The sequence below is a fragment of the Tamandua tetradactyla genome, chromosome 19, assembly GCF_023851605.1.
Source record: "Tamandua tetradactyla isolate mTamTet1 chromosome 19, mTamTet1.pri, whole genome shotgun sequence".
Taxonomy (NCBI): Eukaryota; Metazoa; Chordata; class Mammalia; order Pilosa; family Myrmecophagidae; genus Tamandua; species Tamandua tetradactyla.
The window spans coordinates 56,874,056-56,891,700 of NC_135345.1; the positions used below are offsets into that span (position 1 = coordinate 56,874,056).

At 34.0% G+C, this 17,645-nt stretch overlaps 1 protein-coding gene across 11 annotated transcripts in view; it reads right to left on the minus strand.

The window, feature by feature from the left end:
• The window catches only part of AASDH (aminoadipate-semialdehyde dehydrogenase), a 35,318-nt gene that overhangs the window by 12,517 nt on the left and 5,156 nt on the right, over window positions 1-17,645 (minus strand). For 9 of the 11 annotated variants that reach the window (XM_077136946.1, XM_077136942.1, XM_077136944.1 and 6 more), the window contains 8 exons: window positions 15,578-15,894; window positions 12,878-13,070; window positions 5,334-5,575; window positions 4,871-4,977; window positions 4,178-4,350; window positions 3,520-3,712; window positions 2,765-2,880; window positions 338-1,133 (listed from right to left, as the gene is read on the minus strand). In XM_077136946.1, coding sequence (XP_076993061.1) covers window positions 338-1,133; window positions 2,765-2,880; window positions 3,520-3,712; window positions 4,178-4,350; window positions 4,871-4,977; window positions 5,334-5,575; window positions 12,878-13,070; window positions 15,578-15,894 — 2,137 coding nt within the window. Of the gene's footprint in view, window positions 1-337; window positions 1,134-2,764; window positions 2,881-3,519; window positions 3,713-4,177; window positions 4,351-4,870; window positions 4,978-5,333; window positions 5,576-12,877; window positions 13,071-14,413; window positions 14,472-15,577; window positions 15,895-17,645 lie in introns of those variants that run through there. The other 2 variants (XM_077136949.1, XM_077136951.1) reach the window with 2 other exon arrangements.

Sequence of the window (17,645 nt, forward strand, 5' to 3'; positions counted from 1 at the left end):
TAAAAGAAATTACTGATGCATGCAACAATGTGCATGAATCTCAAACTGAAGTTCTAAGAGGTTCAGCAATTTGCCAAAGATCACAGAACTAGTCATAGCTATGAAGCTAGGTTCCAATCCAGGGACTCTGACCCCTAGACCCACATTGCTCGTCCCCAAGCTATGGTAATCCATGGGGTTAACCATTATTCTTTAACAGCAACCAAACCCACCATACATTGCTTTTTTTATTTAAGTAGGACCTACCAATTACTGTATATTATTATACAATTACTGTATATTATCACACAGTAATTTAATCTAACAAACCCGGCAAACTTTAAATTCAGAAACTTACCCACTATAACAAAGTTTCCACAATTAGATATACAGGCTGAAGATTCAATTCTATCTCCCAAAATCTGTTCCCATTTCACCTTCCCAGAGTAAAGGTCAATTGCCTTCATTCTATGAGAATGGGAACCAATGTATACAGTTGCAGATGACTTATCACTAGCTGGTATTATAACCAGAGGTGAAGCATCTACACATTTGCCTGTGTCTGACCTCCACCTCACACGTAACTCCAGTTTCTCAGCTCCTATGGTAAGTTTCTTCTCTTCAGAATCTTTTGCAATACAGGAAAGCTCCTCTGACTTTGCAATAAGAGTTGAAAGATTTGTGTTTTTCATATTTTGAATATCAGTCTGTGAAATTAAATTTGAAGAATGGGCTGAAGGGCAATGTTCTAATTTAGTTAAAAACCTAGCAGTATGCAGAGATAAGATCTGATTCCCTCTGCTTAGTGCAATACAAGCATTTATCTCATTGTCATAATTTAAAGGCATATCGGATTTACGACGTAAAGACTTTCCACTGGTTTCTTCTTGATTAATGTCATTGAGTTTTCTTTTTGTGGCGTAACTCTTGCTGAGTGGCAGGTCTTCATCCGAAAATACTGTTTGAAGGATATGATGGTAAATTTCTAAAATTGAATTGCTGAGAATAATTTCCAGAAGCCCAGGTACTGATCTGCCAACCAGATTTTCAATCTCATTGAGAAGCCGTACAGACTTTAAGGAATCTCCACCACTATTTAAGAACAGTGACTCTTCCGGAACCTTCAAAGGATCTTCTGAAAGACTGAGAATAGACTAAAATGAGAGAAGGGAGAAATACAGTGAAGTAGATGCCTAAAAAGAAAGACTTCAACATTCGCAAGTAATATATAAAGGTGACAGTACCTATATTAATCATGACATGAACACAAGACATGCAAAATAAGTATTTTTAATAATTAAATTTTAAAGTATTATTTTCTTTGATACTGAAGGAGACTATCACCATGCTACAAATTTTACTGCAAACTATTTTTTTTTCTATGCTGTATGGCAGAGTCTCATTTCATTCTTTTTCCATGTGAATATCCTGTTATTGCAGCACCATTTGTTGAATTTTCTGTTTGTTTTGTTGGCTTCTCTGTTTGTTTGCGAAGTGCACAGGCTAGAAATTGAACCCCAGTCTCCCACATGGCAGGTGAGAATTTTACCACTGAACTACCCTCGCAGCCCCCAAACTCATTTTTATAACTGCAAAATATACCTGCATCTGAAGCAGTTTTCCTACCTGTATAATAGGTAAACTGAACTTATAAAAACATCTGACTTACTAATTATTGAGCCTACCAGACACTATTATATTAAATCTCTATAATATGTGGGTAATATCTTTATCTGCTTCATATAAATAAAAATTACTTCACAATAATGTGAAAAGGAAATGGATAACACTTGTCTAAATATCCTCCATTTTCAAGTAAGTCGATATAATTACAACCTCTTTTAAGTATTCTTTAGAAAATAATAATATATTTTTCCCCTTGGTAAAATATACATATATAAATTTACTTTTTTTTTTTTTTTGAGGTGCTTGGTCCAGGAATCGAACCCGGGTCTCCTGCATAGAAGGTGAGCATTCTACTACTGAACCACCTGTGCACCTCTATATACATTTACTTTTAAAGTTATCGATCATCTTTGATAAGCGAATAATTTAGTGTGGGGAAAAAAAGGGGCGACAAGCCTCCCTTTTGGCATACTTTTAAATAGGTCAAAAATTAATTTCAATTTAGTTCTGTAACTACAAAAGCTGACTGTTATTACTACAGGAATTAGTCTAGTCAGTTTATGAAAAATTCTATGCTTTCTTCTTGATAGTGGTGCAAAAGTAGACTTAAGAATGCTGGAAAGCTGAAGGCAAAGATATTGTTCATGGATACCTGAGTATTACTCTACTTTCTCCTCTTCAAATAAGAGAGGTAGCCTTGCAATGAAGAGTGTCACTCAAGAACAGGACAGCCCACTGGTTATAAAAATAGCTTTAAATGGAAGTACACATGCTATTTAACAAATGTTCTTTAGGAATAATGATGTAAGCCCTGAGTATAATATACTGTGGTACAGCAAGATTTGGCTATTTTCTCAGCTCTGACATGATTACTACTATACTTCACTGCTACTCTTAGGGAAAAGCATATGCCATGGGTAGCTTTGTCTGCTTTTATGAGCATCTTACTTGCATTTCTTTTTTCACAGCTTAATCTATCTCACAGTATAGAACCTAATGCTTATTTTAATAAAAATTGGATAAATGAAGCTATATACCTACCATCTGGGCAGCATTAACATTCTTAGAAAAATTTATAAAACTAATTAAGATGTTTTTGTTCCCTAAAGGTATCAAATGACCTCTTTTTAGTAACAAATTTGTATCTTCAATACTGTACCTTCCACAAATGCTGTAATTTATCCCAAAGTTCCTCTTTTTCACTGAGTTTACTATGAGATTTCAGGTTTATGTAGTCTATATAAATCTTGTTTAACTCAGAGACATCAATTTTGCCTTAATATAGAGGAGAAATAACTTTTTAATTACAGATCAAAGCCTTCATATCTTCATGTGACATAAGAACACATATATTTTTCATTTTAAAGCTTAGAAATTCTATAAAGAGTTCGTCATAGACAATCAAGTCTAAAGAAAGCAATTCATACTACTGAAAATATAGTAAGTAATAAATAAGCAAAAGGGGAGGGAAGAACTAATGTAATCTGATTTAAAGAGCTAAAGACATAATACTGTTAACTGAGCAATTACAACACTTCAAAGTAAATATTAAATAAAGATGAAAATGGGAAGGTAATAAAATATGGTAGTTAAGAACATAGGTTTTAAAGTCAAACAGTCCTAGACAGACTTTCAACTCAACCACCAACCAACTATGTGATTCTGGGAAAGTTATTTAATCTCTTTAAGTCTTATTTTCCTCATCTATAAATTCCTATTTAAATAAATACACCACTTATTCAAACACCTTTCTGAAGATAAATGAATTAATTATATAAAGCATTTAACAGAGGTGTATTGCAACAAATGCTAGTATCATCTTGTGATATTAAGGATTTAAGTGACATTTAAACTAGTTATGAATATAGTTAGTATTCTTTGGAACTGAAATATATCTGCTTTAAATTATTTTACCATGAGGTGTAAATGGTAGCGTATCAATCATCACAAGTTCATCTGGGATTGCATAACTTGGAAGATACTTCTGAAGTTCTTTAAAGATGTAATCCTTTACTAAATCTTCTTTGGACACCATGAACAGAATTAATTTTTCCTGATTATGCCATGTAACTGCACAAGATTCCACTTGCTGAAGTCTTTCAGCAACCTATGAGAGAGATTATCCCAATATGCCAATGTGGACATTTGAAAACAAACTTCCACACGCTCAGACTTATCATGTCTGAATTCAATACAGTCAAATTAAGTTTTAAGATTCACAATTACTTTAGAAAAAAATTTTGCTATAGTTACTGTTACTATCATACAGTGTGCTTAATATTTTTCAAAAACTCCAAAAAGCTTCAAAAAGCTCCTCACGTTAAATAAGCCATTTATTTTCACTGTTATTGAAGTACTAGTTATGTCATTTATTAAAAAAAAAATCATTTCTTCACACTGGGAATAAGGGGCACACTGAATTGCCCATATCTTTAATTGTAATTCATCATTAAAATAAAAATCTTAGGTTTAAAAACTACTGATAGAGAACCTTGGCACAGAAAATTGGTAATGGTGGCCTCCAATACCGTATACATATATTAAAGGATAGTTAATATTTATATAGTTCTACCTGTTGCACAAGCTCAATGTTAAGACGCTTCCCATGACGTTTAATCTGATTGTCCTTTCGTCCCAAGAAAAATATTTCTCCATCCTTCACAGTCACAAAGTCTCCTGTGGCTCGCATTGTACCGAGTGGTACTGTCATTTCATCATCAAGAAAACATACCCGGTTTCTGCCCCCTTCACAAGATTAAAACATCAACGTAATAAAAAGAAACTATGGAATTTACATAAAAAATCATCAAATCAAAAACATCTGCAGAAGTTCAGTTCTAAGACATGAGAAATTAATACTGAGTTTAAAAATTTTAATATTTCTATTAAACAGGGGACTTACTTTTAACTGTTATCTGATAAAATTAGGTAAAGTAACCTCAGTAAAGAAGCCAATAAATAAAACAAAATTTATTTCTAGAAATATATATGATTTAAAAATTATTAAAATACTGATTAAATAGATTTTAGCTAAAAATACAAATGTAAAGGTACAGGTAGTTTTTAAATTAACTTTATATTTTCCCTTAGACATTGCCATCTGAAATAATCATGGTAATTTATTTAATGTTTCATGACTATGAGGATAAAATTAAAACATCATCACTGAAAAGAATACTGGACTTAAGAGAAATCAGGAAAAGAATAACACATAGATATTTTTTTCTTAAAAAAATGAACTCCTAATTAACAAATATAAAACAACCTAAAAATACTTGGCCATTGCCTTCTTGAATTGTGAAACCATTACTGTCTCTGACTTCAATTACTGTTCCAAGCAGTGGAAATCCCAGTTGTAAAGGCAATTCACATCTATGAAAAACACAACAACCCAAACCAGATTTAAAATTTTTCATTTGAATAGTATATTTTTCAATGTATTTAAATCACATAGTACTAAATAAAGAAAAACATTTTTGTTATTCCATAATTCGAAGACTGCCAAGATGAAAAGATTAGATGGAAAAGTTATCATACAGGCTATTAATTACTGTTTAGTGACAAAAAGTTCATGTAGTAAAAAATGTTCTGGAGTTTCAGCTTCAAATATAAGATTAAATAATGCCTCTAAAATTATTACTCTAGTGCCTATAAAAATACTATTTGTTTTAAGATCTTGGAAAGATACACTTTCTCTTTACCCTACTTAACATCATTAAAATCCTTACTTCAAAGTAGAGTTAAGAATTGTTTCTGGAATCCTGTAAAAGGTTGCCCAGCTTGATACCTCTGTGATACCATAAATATTAAATATTTTTGTTTTATTGCCTTCTCCTCTCCAGCTTCTGAAAACAGTCAATGATGGAAATGCTTCACCACCAAGGGCTAATACTCGAAGAGAAGTACTGGCTGATAAAATAGTTGACTTGATCAGTTGAGATCCAAATCTTCTAAGCAATGTTGGTGTTGCCTGTAAATACATTAAAAATTATTTATTTCCTCTCACTTTTTAAAAAAGGTAAACCCAGCGATTCTTAGTTCAAAATTTAACATATGAAGCCCACATGGAAATCAAAGCTATATTTATTAAATGTCAGATTAATTTGGAAAACTGCTGGGGCAGCATTACCTTCTTAATGTGGATATTGATTTTGTTTTAGAAAAAAACTTAAGAAAAAATACTTTGAAAAAAAGGCTTTAAAGATAAAAAGGACATGCGGGAGACCAGGGTTTGATTCCCGGAGCAAATTGTACATTAAAAGAAAAACAAACACAAACAAACCTTCCTTTAGGGAGTTGCAAGGCCAGTTCAGTGGTAGAATTCTCACCTGCCATGTGGGAGACCCAGGTGGTTCGATTCCTAGTCCATGCACTGCCCCCGCCCCCGCCAGAAAAAAAAGATAAAAAGGACAACATCTATACAAATCAAATCTTATTTCCTATCCTTTTAGCTCTTAGAAGAAAAAGTACATGAAAAGGTTTAAAAAATGAGACTAAGCAAGACAACATGAATAAAGATGTTTAAAAACTGCTGTATTGAGGTATAACTGACATTGTTAACTACACATATTTAAAGTATACAGTTTGATAAGTTTTGATATATGTATATACTGATGACACCATTACCACAATCAAAATAATAAAAATATCCATCACCCCCAAAATTACCTTGTGCCCCAATGTAAGTGTTCCTTCCAACAGGACCTCCACCCTGGAAACCACTGGTCTATTTTCCTGTCACTGTAGATTAGTTTTAATTTTCTTTTACAGATCAGGCTTTAGGTGTCAAGAACTGTGCCCAACCCAAAGTTAACAAAAATTTTCTCCTCTGTTTTTTTCTAGAAGTTTTATAGTTTCCACCTTTCATCTTTTTAGAGTTAATTTTTGTAAAAAGTGTAAGGATCTAAACTTTTTTTTTTCTTTTTGTGTGTGGATATCCAATTGTTTTGTCATCATTTGTTGAAAACAGTATGTTTCCCCATTGCCACCTTTGTCAAAAATCAGTTGATCACAAAATATAATAATTTGTTTCTGAACTCTCAGTTTTGTTCCACTGATCTATATGCCAATCACTTTATCAATACCACGGTGAATTGATAAGTCCGGCTTATAGTAAGTTTTGAAATATGGCAGTATAAGTCTTGCAACATTGTTCTATTTTCCAAAATTATTTTGGCTATCTCGGTCTTCTGTATTTCCATATAAAATTTAGGATCAATTTGTCAATTCTGACAAGAAGTCAAATGGGATTTTGATAGGAACTGTTAATTTATATACTAAACTGGAGAGAATTTCAATCTTGACAATACTGAGACTTGCAATCCATGAACAAGAACCGTCTCTCCATTTATCAAGTCTTGAATTTATGTCAGCAATATTTTATGGTTTTCAGTATGCAAGTCTTGGTCATCTTTTGTTAAATTCATTCCTAAAAATTTCATTGTTTTTGATGCTACTGTGGATGTTATTATTTTAATTTCCTTTTCAGATTTTTTATAGCTATTACATAGAAATACAATTGATTTTTGTATATTGATCTTGTATCCGCCACCTGGCTAAGCTTGGTTATGAAATCTAGTAGGTTTTCTTCCCCTGAGATTTTCTATATACAGGGTCATGTCATCGCAAAATAAAGAGGGTTTTACTTCTTCGTGCACAATATGGATGCTTTTAATTTCTCTTACTTTTCTCTTTTTGCTGTATTGCACTGGCTAGAATCACCACCATAATTTGGAATAAAAGTGATAAAAGCAGACATCCTTACCTTGTTCTGAATCTTAGGGTGAAAGCATTTCAGCCTTCCATAATTAAGTATGATGTTAGCTATGTTTTTTGTTTGTTTGTTTTCTGTAGATGTCTTTCATCAGTGTTTTAGTTTAATTCTTCCCAGAAATACGATATACCAGAAATGGGTTGGCTTTTATAAAGGGAATTAAGTTAAAAGTTTACAGTTCTAAGGCCATAAAAATGTCCAAACTAAGGCCTCCAGAGATACCTTGATTCAAGAAAGGGCCAATGACGTTTGGGGTTCCTCTGTCAGCTGGGAAGGCACATAGCTAGCTTTCTTTCCTACTGTCTTCTTTCAAACGGCTTCCCCAGGGGGCATTTTCTCTCTGCATCTCCAAAGGTCTCTGTGTCTGTGTGGACTCTGAAGCTTTTTCCAAAATGGTTCCCTCTTAAAGGACGCCAGTAAGCAGTCCACCTTGAATGGGTGGACATCTCCATGGAAACCACCTAATCAAAAGGTCCCACCCACAATACTGAATCAGGATTAAAGAGCATGGGAACATGGCTTTTCTGGGGTACACAACCATTTCAAACCGAACAATTAGTGTGGGAAAGTTCCTTTCTATTCCTAGTTTGTTGAGAATTTTTATTATGTGGATGTTAGATTTTGTCAAACATTCTAAATCTATGAGATAATCATGTGAGTTTTGCTCTTTTTTTTATGTAGTATAAAATATCAACAGATTTTGGGATAAAGCATGTATTCCTAGGGTAAATCCCACTTGGTCATTGTACAACAAAAGGTTAACTGATTAGGCCTGGTTTGCTCAAACCATGATATTCCCAAGAAAGGCTTGTTTTCAGACTGATCCTTGGCCAGCTTTTAGGAGTAGAACTCTTGGAATATTCTGTCAGATTAGAGTGCTTTTGCATGCCTGAGGCCTTGGTTATGCTGTACCATTTAAGAACAGATAATTTATGCTAACAATGTGATTTATGGTCAATGCTGCTTGAGTAACTGAGTTCAGTCACACAGGCCTAAGTATATCACTGACTCCCAATAAAAATCCTGGAGGTTCAGGAGAGTTGGTAACACTTCATACGTGTTATTACACATAACTGCTGGGGAATTAAGCATGTCCCATGATGCTCCATTGGGAGGAGAAAGCTATAAGCTTGTACCTGTTTTCATCTGTATTTCATTCCATGGGCCTTTTACCTCTGCTGGGTTTACTCTGAATCCTTCCATTGTAATACATACATCTATGAATATAACACCTTCTGAGTCCTGTGAATCCTAGTGAATCATCAAGCCTGAAAGTCATACTAGGGATGCCCAATACAATCATGGTGTATAATTCTTTTTATATGTTGCTAGATTCGTTTTGCTAATATTTTGTTAACTTTTTTGTATTTATGTTCATGAGAGATCTTGGGTGTATTTTTGTTTGTTATGATGCACTTATCTAGATTTGATATCAGGGTAATAACAGCCTTATAGAATGGCTTAAGAAGTGCTCTCTTCTCTTATATTTCCTGAAAGTTTTGAGGTATTAGTATTATTACTTTTTAAATATTTGATAGAATTTACAGTGAAGCCATCAGTATTGGGCTTTTCCTTCATGGAACGATTATTTTTGTATAGTTAAATTTCTTTACTCGTTTATCAGATTTTCTAAGTTAATTTTGATAATTTATATCTTTTTTTTTTTTTTTTTTTTTTTTAAAATGGGCAGGCACCGGGAATCGAACCCAGGTCCTCTGGCATGACAGGCAAGCATTCTTGCCTGCGGAGCCACCGTGTCCCGCCCAATAATTTATATCTTTTTAAGAATTTGTCCATGATCTAAGTTTTCTAATTTGTTGGCAGAAAGTTGTTCTATTTCTTTACAATGCTTTTAATTTCTGTAGAGTCAGTAGTGATGTCCCCTCTTTCATTCCTGATTTTGGGAATTTGTGGAAACTCTTGATTAGATCATCCCATGGAGATATAACATGCCTAATTGTGGGTGAAATCTTTTGATTAGATGGAGATATGACTCCACCCATTCCAGGGGGGTCTTGATTAGATCACTGGAATCCTTTAAAAGAGGAAAACATTTTGGAAAAACGATAGAAAGGACTGAGCCTAGAGAAATGACAGAAGCCTGAGAGCTGACAGAAAATTCACCGCAGAGCTGACACAGGTGAGGTGTTATGGAGAACAGACACACAGATGTTTGGAGATGCTTGGAGCCCAGCAGATGTGGCCATGAGATGCTAAGCAAACCAGAAAATGGAGAGAGCCAAGGGAAGCCAAGAGATGAAAGCCAGCCCTGGAGAAGTAAAGTGAGGAACTACCACAAGAACACTGAAAGCAACGGAGCCTAGGAGCAACACACTAGTGTACCTTCCCAGCTGACAGAGGTGTTGCAGGTTCATTAGCCTTCCTTGAATTAAAGTATCTTTCCCTGGATGCCTTAATTTGGACATTTCCACAGGCTAAGAATTGTAAATTGGAACTTATTAAACTCCACTTTTGTAAACTTATTAAACTCCTCTTTGTTCCGGTATATTGCATTCTGGCAGCTAACAGATTAACATAGCCAGGAATGCACTTGCTGTTACCACAACCACACCTACTGTTCCTCTCTGCTCACCTATCTCCTAGATCATCATTTCTACTAACAATGATGCTTGGTATCGGGCATTACCTACCATTCCAAATTGAGCCTCCTTCAACCTGTAGGCACTGGCAGAACCTCTGCATTGACTGAGCTGGTGGGGGATGAGTGCAATCAACCTCAGGGTGGGATCTGCTCCAGGCCAGACTACTAAAGAGTCCCGCTGTTTTTACTCCAAATACTTTGGGTTGACTTCCAAAGTGTTAAAATGGATGTTTCTGTTAATTTTGGAGGAGAGGATTTGCCAAGCTTCTCACCTGGCCATACAGAAGTCATTCCATGCAATCATTTACTCTCAAGATTATGGTTTCTGGTCATAAATTATAACAGCCACCCTATTTATGAGACATCCTAAATGAGGTTCTTAACTTTTTCACTAAGAGTTTTGTAAGATATAAAAAATGTCTTATCAAAATGATTATCATAATGAGCCTTATCGCCACTTTCACTAAAACAATTTTAAATGTCCTGACCCAGTTTGGGTTGTTAAGAATAATTTCAATTGTGGACTCTACAAATGGACACATGTCTATGAATATTCAGCAAGATAAAGCATAGTGACAGTTTTAAGATATTCATAAACTGAAAGGATAAATTAAGGGGCAAAATTCAACATTCTTTGCTATTAATCATATTAAGCATAGAAAAATAGAGCTTAGCAAATAACAGGAAAAAGTAACAGGGAATGTTAAAGTTTCTTCCAAATTTTCTAAGGAAAAATTCATGTAAAAACTAAAAACATTATCCTGCTAGCATAGTGTCTATCTAGCAATTGAAGCATTTGCTCTAATTAAAAGATCACTTTCAAAGTTCATCAAGTTTAAATAATATATTATTACCCAGAACATCAAATATAAAATACCCATATATACTCTAGATTTGTAAGAAACTAAATATGGGCCCCCTTCTTTCTCAAGAGGAGAAATACCTTACACTCCTGACAAATAAAATAAGACCTTAATTTCTTTAAAAGTTTAGTACATTGTATTTTGGGGCCTTTCCCCCACCACAGTAACTCAATATGTTCTATTCTTTCCAATTTTCAAAACTTTAGTAGCATGTATTCTTTTTGAGAGCTTTTAAGATCCTTGCTTCATTGGATTAGATTTGGGCAGGAATATTATTTGTAAATAAAACCTGCATAAGAAACTTTAAAAATTGTTAGCATTAAAGCAGAAATCCTTGATGACATGTATTATTTGATAAGAAATTTGACTGAGGTGGGAAAAGACAAACCCTGACAACAAAACTAAAATTCACTATTAAAAAGACATGTCTTATGTGTTTTACATAATGGAAAGGATAGCCTGTCAGCTTCTGTACTTCTCTCCTTTATTCAAACAAAGTCAAACATGATCTGCTGATAGAATTCCAAAGAAGTATTGTGAATTAAGTAAAACACCATAAAATTGGATGAAAAATTTTCTGTGTTCTAGGAAGAGAGTTAGTCAATTTACATCAGTTTCTTGGAAGGATCTTGACCCCCCAAAAGGTTAAAAACCACTGCTAAAGTAAAATTTATCTAAGATTGGGCTAATTACATTAAGCAAGAGGATCAGTCTTAAGGAGGGCTAATTCCCTGATTTGATGTATATAAGTAAAGTCTTCTCTTTACTAGGTGTCACTATCGGGGTACTTTTCAAATGTTCCCTGAAACATATACTTCCTTGAATTTTATAGGAAAATAAAGCTTATATTAAAAATCTTTCCCAGATTCATGGATCGATTCCCCAACAGATGAGCTTTTATAACCTTTGGCCCCAGCAAGCCACATTGCTATATTCATTTTTTTTCTTTTTTTTTTAAAGGATAAAACATATTGGCTAAAAACTAAATTTAAAATGTCAAATTTTGTCCTTGGAGCAGAAATTTAACATTCTCTTAAGTTTTAATTACAGTAGATAAAAACCTGCTTTATCAAAATAGTTAACTAATAGTTAAGATGCACACGTGTGTGCACATACACCTACCAGGAACTATGCTACAGTATCTCCTTTAAGTCTTATAAGTATAATGAACTATATTAACTAATTCAACAACTATATAAGATGGGTATTATTCCCATTTACAGATAAGGACTGAGACTTATGGTGAAGAAATATTATCTAAGATGCCCACATATAAGAACGTGCATAGAAGTGTGCTAATTTTCTTCAGTATTTAAGTTAAAATTATGTACTCACATTAATTCAGATATACATTTAAAAATCTATAAAATCTATAAAAAGGCCAAACTCTTTGTTTCTATAGATTAATGTAAAATACACTGCTGTAATGAGTATGACTACTGAATCATTATACTGATTTTTTTTTAGTCTCCAGTGTCTTAGAGCAGCTAGAAGGAAACATCTGAAATGGTAGAGCTGTAACCCATACCATACTTTGAAATTTTATTCTAAAATGACCTGTTAAAATGTACTTTGAAATTTACTGCTTTTTGGTATATGTTAAATTTCACAGTAAAAAATAAATTTAATACTCTAAAAAAAGAAAACCCTGTCGTAAAAATTTTTAAATCTAAATGTCTAACTCAATTATAATTTTAATTACTTAAACTAGTTTTACTGGGAAATGCAATAAATAAAAATTAAGACAGGAGAGACAGTATATTCCAACAGATGTGAATCAAAGTCAAGTTCCCCTAGATATATAGTATGTATTAAAAAAAAACACAAGAAAAGGATTTTCTAGGAAAAAAGTTAACTACTTTTTCATTTTCAAACAAATAAACAAAATTATGCAATAAAGAGGCAGCTCGTGATAATCTAAGTAGATCATCATAATTTCATTATAAAGAACTACAGGAATACAAAAAATGTTCTACAACACTTAATATCTTGAATAATAAAAGACAAAACATTTCAATTGCTTCTAAAATGTACCTGCAAAACAGTCACTCTGTGATCAGAAAAGAGAACAGCAGCTAATTTTGATGGGAGCACTTTGACAGAAGTTGGTACAATAAGCAGAGATGCACCACTTGACAGAGCAACAAATATTTCCACAACAGAAGGATCAAAGGTCAGAGGTGAAGCCAAAAACAAGACATCTTCTTCTGTGATCTCAAAAAGGACACTAAAGCAAAACAGAACGTAGTTAAAGCAAATGTATATTTGGTAAACACACATCCTGAAAAAGAACATTTATGACCATTACATTACTGGATGCTGGCCAGACTTTATTCTATTCCAGTTTCAGAATTTAAAGAGAAAGAAAACAAACAGAAAAAAAAACAAATAATCGAAAGAAATGTTTTACTACTAATTTTTCCTTAACTGGATTATTTTTGTTGTTAGACAGAGATAAAAGGAGTTTTAAAATTTCATTTCATTTCTGACTTGGTAATCAAATTAGGCCACCATTCCACAAAACATAAAAAGAGCCCCTTAAAATTAAAAGCCTCAGTGGGCCACAGTGGCTCAGTGGCCGAGTTCTCCTCTACCATGCTGGAGACCTGGGTTTGATTCCTGGTGCCTGTCCACACAAAAAAATTTTTTAAAAATTAAAAGTCTCATAAATGCTCATACAGTTAAAGATTCTGCTCATATACACAAAGACTGCATATATTGATGCACTGCTTTCAAAAAGCAACTTTTCAGCTTAATTTTTTTTTTCACAATCTAGAAAGACTGGAAAATATTTCAAGGTCAGGTCAATTCCATGTTATGAATATGGAATACACATCATATCTGCCTTTGCAAAATGAGTGCCATGAACTCTAAGCATGAACAACATGATTTATATGTTCTTATTATAACAATAAAGCAAAGTAAAACAGATAAAAAGGAAATCAAATTCCCATAGGCTGCTTTCAGAGAGTAGTACTGTCACATTTGATAACAAAAATATCTAAAACCACACAACCCATCTTACCATCTCCATTAACAAGACTTAACTATTTCATTATCTTCATTAGATTAACTATATTCCAGAAGACTCTAGCCCAAGAAAATGAAAACTGCATATAACTTTATTGTTCACTACTACAGGAAGCATCATGAGTTTACATATCAAGACTCCCTTAACCCTCTCTTCAAAATCTTCATATTGATGTTTCTACCAATCCTAAACTATTATATCATGAGCCTCACCAAATCCTTAAATTAAACAACAGTATCAAAAGATCTGCCTTAAAGTATACACTACAAAATCTCAAAAATCAGACCTTGTCCTTCCTTCTCTAAGATCACACTCCATGGAAATGGCATTCTCATGTACCAAGGTAAGAAATAAAACTCAGCAGTGTTTTCTCAACAAACTATTCTGATAATATCTGAGGAGTCAGTACCTGAAATTTGGTACACCATAGCTTAGTGATTTAAATCCAAAACAAAGAGAAAATTTAATATTACTGTTTTAATCTTTATATTGGATATCATAACATTTCACCTCATTAGAATCCAATTATTTATTATTACCTGTGCTGGTCTGAAACTGTTACGGACCCCAGAAAAGCCATGTTCTTCTAATCCAATCCTGTGGGTACAGAACTATTATGGGTGGGACCTTTTGATAAGCTTGTTTACAGGGAAATGTGACCCTGCCCATTCAAGGTGGGTTTTAATCCCTTCCTGGAGAACTTTTTGAGGGAATTCAGTGCCAACACAGGCAGCAGAGAGATGAAAATTAAAATACAGATGTTTGGAGATGCTAAGCTAAGAGATGAAACTGAGTCGGTCCTGGAGAAGCTAAGTAAGGAACCACAGACATTTAGAGTGAAAGCCAATGGAAACAGTTGCCGAGAGAGCTGTTTGAAACCAGAAGCTAGGAAAGAAGGACAGGAGACATCACCATTTGCCTTTCCATATGACAGACAAACCCCATTTGGCCTTTCTTCACAGTCAAAGTGTCTTCTCTGGATGCCATAATTAGGAAATTTTCATGTTCCTAAGACTGTAAATTTGTAACTTAATAAATCCTCTTTGAAAAAGCTAATCCATTTCTGATCCATTGCATTCAGCAGCTTTACCAAACCGAAAATCTATGTACTCAAGAACCCAAGGAAAACGAAAAAAGGATTTTAAACAGCAATTAGATTTCATTAAGTTCAAGCACAAGATATTTATATATAGTTTACTAATAAATCAGCCCTTCAACGCTCATTGAGCACATATCTCCTTATTTACAGGCAATTCCTGCCTCAGCGGGGCCCAGTGTCTCTTAGGTATCTCTCCCACCTTCCATGATGGCTATACCCAATCAACTTTCTTCAAGGTCCTTATATTCCCAAACCCATCATAACCTCCTACTGTCCTGGTATACCATGGCAAGTTAAATTTTTTTTCTTCCATACCTCACCTCTGCTGGTACCTCTGCCTAGAATAGTGTTCCTCCCTTTATATTAATAGTTAAAGAAATTAAAGCAAAGCTTAGAATTAAATCATTTGTTTGTTCTGTGTTCAGCTCCAGGTTTGGATCAAATAGGTGAAAACCTAGTGTACAGAGAACCAAAGTTCAGATATAGCTGAGACAAAACAGAACCTATGATTTATCAGTTTACAAACAAGAATTATAAAGAACAAATATTCATAAATTTAAGAAAAATACAAATACTGAAGAAAGATTCTAAGGAAGAAACTTACCGAAAATGCTGGATATTTGGTACTATACATGCATGAGGTACTCTGACAATTTTAGGTGTCCCTGTAGTCCCTGATGTATGAAGAACATAAGCTAAGCAATGCTTTAACCTCACATCCATGTATTCTTCTGATTTTTCTTCACTGCTGCTCCCAGAACTCAGGCTGTTTTTCGTCTTTTCTTTTTCATATTTCTCTCTTCTATCATTTGGCATTAAGTTTACCTGAACATTCTTCCAATTAAGTCTGAAGAGTATTAAGCCATTATGTTCTACCATAAATGTGTCATCATTCAATGTCTCATGGGAAGATGTGAATTTCTATTTGAGATGGGGAAAAAAGTTTGCAGTATTAATATGTTAAAAGACAAATTCTTTTTTTATAAGGAAGTAATATGAGATATTCAGTTACTCATTCAACAAGGGTTTTTTTGGAGGTATTGCTATGTATCCAGGGATAAAAAGATGAATAAGAAACCTCCAAGAGTAGGGCACTTCCTTTATTTTCAAACTCAGCTTCAGAATAATCAGGCAGATAAAAATGCAAAATTGCAATACAATGTAGTAATTGTGATAAGTATGTTTGAAGTTTTAACAGACGTTGAACTTAACCTTAAGCATTTCAAGAAATTGCAGAATTGGGGTAGAGGTGGGATGGGACAGAGCCATTTAATGAAACTTCTACAACAGTAAAGACATTGGATATGAGCAAAGACTCAAAAGGTGACTTGGTGAATTTCTAGATATGAAGTGAGCCTAGAAAACTGTCAAGTTTCTGGCTGAGGTAATTTAATGTATAAAGACAGATTAACACAGAAGTAAATTCAAGTGAAAGATGCTGAATTCAATCTGTATATGTTGAGAGTGAGAGTCTTTGGAATATACCTTTTTGGGGTTGATGAAAAGGAGCCTAATGCAAGATAATCTAAGTTTACATATGAGAGAAATCAAAATAATGAAAAGGTCACTCTCCAGCAGCCTATAATACTTTGTTTGCAAGTCTGTTTGCTGTGTGTGTGCGTGGTGGGTGGGGGTGGGGTGGCCTGCAATGTTGAAAAAAATTTTAGGGTCTATTTTATTTAATTTTTTAAAGCAGTTTTATTGAGAAATCTTCACACACATAGTCCATCCATATTATACAATCAATTGCTCACAATATCATCGCATAATTGTGTGTTCACCAGTATGATCATTTTTAGAATATTTGCATCATTCCAGAAAAAGAAAATAAAAAGAAAAAACATCCCATATTCCTTACTCCTCCCTCTCATTGACCACTAATATTTCAATCTACCCCCAATTTTTTTTTGACCCCTTATCCCCCCTATTATTTATTTATTTATTTTTCCTTATTTTTTTTACTCATCTGTCCATTCCCTGGATAAAGGGAGAATCAGACACAAGGTTTTCACAATCACACAGTCACACTGTAAAAGCTATGTTGTTATACAATCATCTTCAAGATCTATTTATTCTTAAAACCTATCTCAAAACCTTCTTCCCCCAGTTAAATATTCCAATCCCTACTTACTTACACTTATTTCTCTTGGGGCAAGATCACACTAGGTAGACCTCACAGGTTAACGAGTATTAATTTTGTCTCTCTAACTCCACTATAAAAAGCTGGTAGGGAACATCATGCTGCAGGCTTCCTTCACATTCCAATGCCCTTCCCACCACCCTGTCACGAATGCAGGGTTTTTCAACCTTGAAACTATTGATGTTTTGGATGAGATAATTCTTTGTTGTGGGGGCCTGTTTTGTGTACTGTAACATGTTTAGCAGCATCCCTGGCCTCCACCCATAAGAGGTCAGTAGCAAACCCCTCTTCCATCATGATAAAAATTATTTCTAGACATGGTCAAATATCCAGAGCAGCAAAATTGTCCCTGGTTGAGAACTAGAGAAGCACTGTTCTAGAGGATGCTGGGCATTTAGTAGATGCTCAATAAATATCTACTTTTTTGCTTCTGTGTAAAGTGAAAAAAGAACACTAATACCATCATCAAGTCATGGAATAGGAAGCAAGGGACTTTATATGGGTTTTACGATGTGCCCAACCCCCTACTGTG